This window comes from Diaphorina citri, unplaced genomic scaffold (genome assembly GCF_000475195.1).
Source record: "Diaphorina citri unplaced genomic scaffold, Diaci psyllid genome assembly version 1.1 scaffold128, whole genome shotgun sequence".
Lineage (NCBI taxonomy): Eukaryota > Metazoa > Arthropoda > Insecta > Hemiptera > Psyllidae > Diaphorina > Diaphorina citri.
Genome location: NW_007377565.1, coordinates 93,718 through 102,111, shown reverse-complemented (window position 1 = coordinate 102,111; position 8,394 = coordinate 93,718). Strand labels below are relative to the sequence as shown.

At 37.8% G+C, this 8,394-nt stretch overlaps 2 protein-coding genes and 1 long non-coding RNA gene across 3 annotated transcripts in view; 2 read left to right on the top strand and 1 right to left on the bottom strand.

The window, feature by feature from the left end:
- The window catches only part of LOC103524935, a 90,752-nt gene extending 86,213 nt beyond the window's left edge, over positions 1-4,539 (bottom strand). Inside the window, exon 1 of the mRNA XM_017449807.2 lies at positions 4,441-4,539. The gene's annotated coding sequence lies outside the window, so the exon portion shown is untranslated. The remainder of the gene's footprint in view (positions 1-4,440) is intronic.
- Positions 4,540-5,345: 806 nt separating this feature from the next.
- On the top strand, positions 5,346-6,280 carry LOC103524941 (histone deacetylase complex subunit SAP30 homolog; the record flags this gene model as incomplete). The annotated part of the gene is made up of 2 exons (XM_026820201.1): positions 5,346-5,573; positions 5,963-6,280. Coding segments are annotated over 2 exons (357 nt in total), but the record flags the coding sequence as incomplete, so codon positions are not given.
- Positions 6,281-6,984: 704 nt separating this feature from the next.
- Positions 6,985-8,009, top strand: LOC108254614. The gene is made up of 2 exons (XR_001809921.2): positions 6,985-7,163; positions 7,838-8,009. It is a non-coding gene; the product is annotated as an uncharacterized LOC108254614 (long non-coding RNA).
- The last annotated feature ends 385 nt before the right edge of the window (positions 8,010-8,394 follow it).

The following is an 8,394-nucleotide window of genomic DNA, read 5'->3' as shown; positions in this document are numbered from 1 at the left end:
AGGTTTGACAGAGGGAACTTTAACTGCTATGGTCTTATCGTCCCGAAATCGAGGAGAGAAGGAAGACAGGATAGGAGAAAGCCAGCCGTTCCGAGAACGAACATTATCCCATCAGGATAAAATCCGCCCCGGGCGGGAATCGAACCCGCGGCCTAGCGCTTACAAGGCAGACGTACTACCAACTAAGCTAACTAGGCTGGCGCCAAGAAGTAAAATAATCATAAAGCTGGATTCAAACGATTGAGTATTTACTTACATAATTTGTGAACTTTTGTTCGAGCATCCCTAATATCTTAACCACTCTCCGTTCTTTTCTTTGATATGTTTAACATTATCACATTGTCCGTTCACGCTTAAAGTTTAAACACTAGGTAGGTACATACCAGAGTGCTGAATCATGCGCGCCGCAGGCACTTACCTTTCCACAGAAGCTGAAAAAAATAGAAAGGGCGAGATCTCAAGTGATAAAAACTGATAAAAGCTACCAATGTCCGATGTCTCAACTAATGAAAACTACCGAACAAATCACCAACCCCTATAATTGAAATACTCGTTCAATACCTACTAAGACAAAATATGTCAGTGGAAACAAAATGATTCTCAACCTAGTAAACACCCTATGACATTTAAACCCCACCAAAAACCTACAGAAATTCAATAAAAAAGGATATAAAATCTCTATAGCACTAAATAGGTATAACTCGGAATACTTTATTAGCAACAGAAATTTTCCTTTCATGGGGTCCTACGGAATTCTTTATTATACGTTATCCAGATGGATATGGCAGCAAGGAGTCATCAAAAAAGTAGGCTACGTTGCCAAACATGTCAAAGGTGCAACGGTAGAAAATCTTTAAAAGAGGAAGGTACATTGCACAGTGCTTCCTCCCACATTGCACAGCGATTCATACTCTTGTAAGAAAGGTTACAGATCGAAGCTACCTTTACTTTTTAAAAGAGAGAGTTTATAAAAATAGACCTTTACCTTAATTGCAACAATGCAAGGAATTCTCGCATTCTGATTGGTTCTTTCATTTTGGGTCGATGACTCCTTGCTGCCATATCCATCTGGATAACGTATAGCAAGAGACATTTTCTTTTCACAGAGTTCAATTTGAAATGGTTCCCCTTCCCCCACTTAGCCAAAATCATTGGAAGAATCAAACTCAAGGAAAGAGGGCGGGAAAACGAGAGGAAGAAACATGAAGATTGAAGTACAATATCGACAAAGACTATACAATAGTATACATACCTATTAATATCAATACCTATAAGTACATACATAAATTGGACCTACCAAAGTCCGTTCATTTTATGTAGATGACAGTTTCCAAAGGACTAAGCAGACCAAAAGTAACCTAAGGGCGCACTTCTCACGCGATAAAATAATCATAAAATGAACCTTTTTTGTGACGGGAAGTGCCAAGTTCGAGGGAAAAAGTGAAAAAATTCACAACAATGAATATCTCCCCTACCCGATAGTCCTTACAGAAAGGGTTCAATAGTTCGATGCCCGTTAAAGATAAGAAAAAACGGAAAGTAAAAAGGCACAAAATATAACGAATTGATCGTTATAATAAGCAAAATAAACAAATAACTTGGGTACCCGTGTTTTGGCACTAAAAACTGACCATCGAAATTTTGACCCGATTACATTACTTTCCTTCCTATAGGATAAGGAAAGTAAAAAGGCATAAAATATAACGAATTGATCATTATAATAAGCAAAATAAACAAATAACTTGGGTACCTACCTATTTCGTTTGTTTGTGTCCGTAGGCTAACAAATTGATAGTGTCACCTACAAGTGCAAGTAGAGGAGGGAGATAAAAACGTTAAGTAGATAAAATTGCATCACATTTTCCCTAAACTAATCATACAATAGGAAACGGTAGGTACAGCCGAATAGAATAGAATAGAATATTCCCTGTTTATACTGCCAGAATGAGACTGAAAAAGTCCCTTTACTCCCGCAGTCTAAACAAGGTCTTATGTATTTGGTAGGTACAAAATAGGTGTAAATTTTAAAAAATAAAGAAACCTTGCTTAAATTTTAAATTGATTGTTTGGTATTTGTATGTTTTGGTATTGATGGTAAAAAATTGAATACGGGGTAAGTAAGTAAAGTACAAGGCAAGTAATTTGGTTAACTATGTAAGTAGAAATGTACAAGTTCTCATCTCTTCCATCAAAGCATGTTGCTACCACAGAACACAGCCAAAGAGATGAGTGCTACTGCTACATGGGGACTACGCCACCTGCCTCGGTCGCGTAGTGCGGCGTAGTGGTCAAGACGCTCGCCTGGTAAACAGGAGGGCGTGGGTTCGATCCCAGCCGAGGTATGGAATTTTATCAATTATTTGAGAATTTGACCACATAATAATGGAGCTTTCTAAGGGTTAGGTGGTAGAGAACGCCTAAGGCGTTAACCTCGCCTAGTGGTTGCCTTCCACTCAAGAGTCTATTATTATTATTATTATTAAAAGAGTTGGCAGTATGGAAGTTCAGGAAAATGCGTACTCTGTTACTGGGGTACGTACAAGACAAACTGAATAGGTACAAGGTATGGGTAAAGGTACAACACACAGCCAAATAAAGAGTTACCTACAGAGGTAGGAACAAGAGAAACTAAACGAAACGTATGGGTAAAAGTAGGTAACTATACCTACAGACATTATAACATTAAGTACAAAGGGACTCGTGAGTTAAATCCCTCATTGAAAGAAAATAGAAAAATATGGATAAGGAAAAACAAATGGGAGAAAGGGGAAAGCAAGAGACTGATAGGAGGGAGGGGGAATGAAGGGAGGGAGAGAGTGGGGTAGGCGAAAGGAAGAAGGATGGGAGGGAGGGAGAGAGAGAAAGATAAAAATAGGTTTAAGTGAATAGGGAAGGAGGAGTAAGAGACACAAAAATGAAGGACGGTACTTGTGCAGAAGTCACGTCTGTGGAATAATGGAATATTGCTACCAAAGGAACTGGCACAAACGAGCAGTGACCAGTTTTATTATAGGGTTAGGTTAAATACAAAAAGGAGCTTTTCTTTTCCACGGACGTGACTTCTGCATAATTATCTGAGGTTGAAAAGTTTCCAGTTGGTACCTACCTTGACATTGTCATTTTGTCATTTCAATACTTTAATCACAAGTACCTAGGTAGGTAAAGTACCAAGGAAGTAGGTAAGTATGTGTTCTTTATCATTACTGGTTTAAGGTGTGTTAGCAAGTCCAGCTCATAGAATGACTAGAAACTAGGAGTAGGCTGGTAGAAATAAAATGGTCATTTCTAGTAATAATCATGAGTAAAACTTTCAAAATACCTTACAAGATGTCAGATAGTAAGTAAAATGTCCTGGCAAAACTTTAGCTGGACTTTGAATAGGTACAAATTGCTGATAAAATGAACCTACGGCGCGATGTATTCTAGGTACCTACAAAATGGCAATAGTTACTTTGGAACCTGATAAAATACCTCAAATTAGGGGTAGGTATCTAGTAGAAGTAGACCTAACAAAGATAAGCATTTCCCCCCCCCCCACAAAGGTAGTGTGGGGCTAGCACATACTCCCAGTACACCCTGTACATACAGATGTAGCAGTCTGGAACTCTGGACAAGATTATAAAGTAAAATTTGTCATAAAACCACCCATCTGACCTTGCCTGACCCTCATGTAGGAGACAAAATTACAACCAAAACCCATCCATCACCTAATAAACAGTCATAATGATAGCAAGGAGGTAGAAATTCAAATCTGAAATCACCAACGGATTTTCCGATTCCCGCTTTTAATGATCCATCCCATCATAAAACTGATTTTTCACGGGTGAATGGCGTTTTAGGGAACGCGGTAAAAATTGAAAAACGTAAAAATGATTTAGATGTGGACGATCTACTAAAATAAAATCGTATTTTTAAAAATCAAGTCGAAAAAGTGACATTTTCAGGCTCGAGAAATGTACCTGTAGAGGTACATGGAACTCCTATGCAATAAGCTACAAGAAAATATAACGCTATGCATTGTAAAGCAAATGGAGGCAAACCTATGCTGTGTATTTCTTATGGGAAGAGGTGAAATTTTCAATTCTACATATTTCACGAGAAAAACCTGAAACTCGCATGAATTTTGACTAAAACATGAAGGTAACTAAATAAATTTTCATTTTAAATGATTAAATCCAACCAAATAGGGGAAAAATTGTTGAGAAAAGTGTTTTTTATGTGGTCGATGATTTCCTATGAATCCTATGTATTTCTTATGGGCAGCCATTCAATAACGACTTGTAATATACGCAGTAGTAAACTTGAAATAAAACCAAAATCATGCAAAAGAAAGTTGATACAAGTATTTAAAATAAGTCTACGTACCTTAAGTTAAAAGTTTAAAGGCTAAAAGTGCAGGAAAATTAATCAAATTAGGAAATAATTGAGAAAAATAATTACCTTGAATTTCAATACAGCTACACAGCAAAACACTTAACACAGAACAACGAACAACAACTTCTCGTATTTAGCTGCCCCACGCTACTTGAATATTACATGGAGAACATAGGAGTAAATACTCGATGCTCATTGGTCAGTTCATAATAACGCAAATACGCGACCAATCAAAATCAAGGAAATGCTTGACGTCATCAATGAATTCAACCGATAATATACGAGTTTCTACAGGCGGTAAATTTCAAATTTATTCACCTATTTCTTTCCATAAAAAGTTAAATTATTAAATAAGCATCGATAATATGAATAAATTTATAGGATTTCATCCTCTAAAATAATCAATTTAAATGGCATGTAATTATTTGTGTAATTAATATCAAATTTAAGGAAAAGTTTGCGGAACATTAAAACTGTGGGGAAAAAACAGCACCTTTTTTAACTGCGTTTGTGAAGAAAGAAAGAAGTGCCCGCTGACCCTATTTAAATAGGAAAAAGCTAGGAAGAAGAAGAAGAAGAAGACTGTCTTTGTAATGTCCAAGCCCAAGAGCAATGATCAATTTTGGAAATAAACTTGGGGGAAAAAAACTGGAGTTTTACTGAAACCTATTTTTACTGTGGTAATACTGTATAGTTCTAGACTACAGAGATACAATACTTCCCATTCAGGTGCTAGGTCCTGAGAACACCAGAATGTAACCTGTTGAAAGTTGAAATAGTTATTCTACATGTTTTTTTTATTACAGTACTTCTTTTTTTATGGTGTGCATTGATTGAGATTGGGCTGATTGAGGGGCTGACAAAAAACGCCAACCCCCTCTGTACATGGCAAAAAGGTGAAGAAATGGTGGGCATTGAACCCAGGACCTTCTTCATGGCAAGAAACTATGTTACCACTGGACTAACCCTTTCTACTCATCTTACAGGCACGCCATATTTACATCTGTGAATATCACAAATGTCTCATCCAATCTGTGCGGAACAAAAGAAGGCGAAAAGACTCGGAAGATGACTCGAATGAAAACGATGAGAGTCCCGATGTTGATCTGTTTCAACTCCAAGTGAATACATTGCGGCGGTACAAGAAATACTTCAAGGTCACATCAAGGCCAGGGTTGAACAAAGCCCAGCTTGCAGAGGTAAGAAATAGATAAAGTTGTACTAAATTGGGAATTTTAACAAAGCCTCTCGCCAGCCTAGTAAGCTTGGTAGCGCGTCTGCCTTGTAAGTGCTAGGCCGCGGGTTCGATTCCCGCCTGGGGCGGATTTTATCCTAAATGGATAATATTTGTTCTTGAAACGGCTGGCTTTCTCCTTTCCTGTCTTCCTTATCTCTTCGATTTTGGGATGATAAGACCTTGGTAGTTACAATTCCTTCTATCAAACCTCTTTAAAAAAAAAAATCAAGTGCAGTAGATACATAGGAACTTTTCTAACTAGCACATAACTAGCTAGAAAGCCCAAGCCTACAAGATAACATAAAAATATCAAAAATAATCTAATAAGAATCAATTTTCTTTTCTTTCCAGACACTGTTGAAACATTTCAAAACAATTCCTGTTGTGGAGAAGGATGTCCTGTCGTTTTTCTTCTACACCGTCAAATCCAACACTAATAAACTGGACCAGAAGAATGGCAACACTGGAGAAAACACCTAAATAACAATACCACGTGATCTATGAATTCAAACCGTTTTTATTTTGACTGTCTTTCGGAACATGTAACTTGTGGCAATGTTCACTATATTTAGGGGTAAACAGACTTTATAAACACTCTGCTGTTTACCTAAGTGTTGGTGAACAGGGATTTGAGGTTGTGGTTATGTACTGGGCTGGGCTGGGCTAAGATATGAAATGAAAGAAAAACAAATGAACAAATAAAAATCAATCTAAGCCTATAGTTCATCCCGTGTTAAGTTACCACATCATTTTCCACTTGCCAAGAACATCTCAGAATGGCCTAACTCAGCCCTGTTCATAACCACGGCCTGAGGCTTAGGTGTAGGGGTAGGGGCAAACAGTCCACTAAAGATTTCGAGTGCTTACGCCCTTGCTAGCTATGAAGAGTGTCCCGGGTTCGATGCCCATTATCAGCATAGTCGAAAAAAAATTACAATCTTATTTTGGTACATATTTCAACGGGTTAGAGTTTTAAGGATAAAATCCACCCCGTCGGGAATTGGATCTGCGACCTAGCGTTTACAAGGCAGATCTAGTTAGCATGGCTGTGGTAGCGCGTCGGCCTTATAAGCGCTAGGCCGCGGGTTCGATTCCTGCCTGGAACTTATTTTATCCTGAACGGATAATGTTCGTTCCCGGAACGGCTGGCTTTCCCCTATCCTGACTTCCTTCTCTGTTCGATTTCGGTACGATAAGACCTTAAAAATTACAGTTCCCTCTATCAAACCTCTTGAAAAAAAGTCCCGTTTCTTATCAAGAAAAGAAAATTTCTCTCTAAGTGAGAAAAATTCCCTTGAGTTAGGGGATTTTTTTTAAACAGCTGATTACGAAAGCGAAGCAGCTGACAACAGCTGACTCCTGAGAGAAGCTGGAATTTTTTGAAAACGTTTGTGTTTTGTGTTTTTTACTTTTACGAAATCGGAACAAATTTTTCCTCAAAAAAATTGAATAAATTTTAAAGTTCTGCTAAACTGAAACCAATTTTCATCAGATTTTCCTATTTTATTGTTCTCAAAGTTCAAGTGGACTTGGAGCATTGTTCATTTTTAAGGTAAGTTCCATAACTTTTCCCAAGGAAGCTTTCATGTTCTACCATCAGACATTTGTTTACACTTTTCCAAATCCAATTTTTCGTCTCCAAATCTTCAATATGAAACCTCAGATTGTTCATTTCTTGATAATATGATAGACAGGTGTTTTGTGGTTGATTTGATGTAGGTTTCGTAGAAATATGTTCAGTGGATCATGAGATATTAAGACAAGAGTACTTGTGCAGAAGTCACGTCCATGGAATATTGCTACAAAAGGAACTGGCACAAACTGACCAGTGTTATTATAGGGTTAGGTTGAATACAAAAAGGAGCTTTTCTTTTCCATGGACGTGACTTCTGCATAATTACCCCAAAATATGTGAGAGAAGAAGGACAGGATAGGAGAAAGTCAGCCATTTCAAGAATGAAGCATATTAGATTACGGTACCCCTCTTAGGAATTGAACCCATGACCTAGCACTTACAAGGCAGGTATGTTACCTTTTAAGCTTCTTGCTGACTAGTTAAGTTCCTCTGCATCTAGTGCACTTGATCTATTTATTTATTTTTTTTTATTTTTTTTTTTTTTAAAGAGGTTCGATAGAACATTAAAAATCATCTATTTAATTTTATTTGTTCCAATTTTCTAAACCTAATATTTTTAAAAATCATACCTGGGTTTTATTTATTTTCAGGGTTGAATGAACGGATTCAGCATAGGAGAAGAGGACTCACACGGGCCGACAGATCTCCAGCAGATCTGTTGCCTGGTGGATGATGGTGTGCGATGTCCGAGGCCCATAGGCAATGCATCATACAGTAAACGAATACAACAGATTGTCACACAGAAACGTCTCAAACTTCACCTGGACAACTTTGTAAGTTTTTTTTTTTTTAACTGCGTTTGTGATTTAATTTGTGTAAGCTTTTTTTTTTTTTTTTTTTTTTTAAACTTTGATAGAGAGAACTGTAACTGCTAAGGTCTTAACGTCCCGAAAGCGAAGAGAGAAGGAAGACAGGATAGGAGAAAGCCAGCCTCTCCGAGAACGACCCTTATTTGTTTAGGATAAGATCCGCCCTGGGTGGGAATCGAACCCACGGCCTAGCGCCTTGTAATACTTTCTTCTCTCTCTGCTTTCGGGACGATAAGACCTTTGTAGTTACAGATATTTGTATTTCCCTCTATTTACTCAGGATAAAGCTCGGACCGGGTGGGAATCGAACCCGCGACCTAGCGCTTACAAAGCAGAAT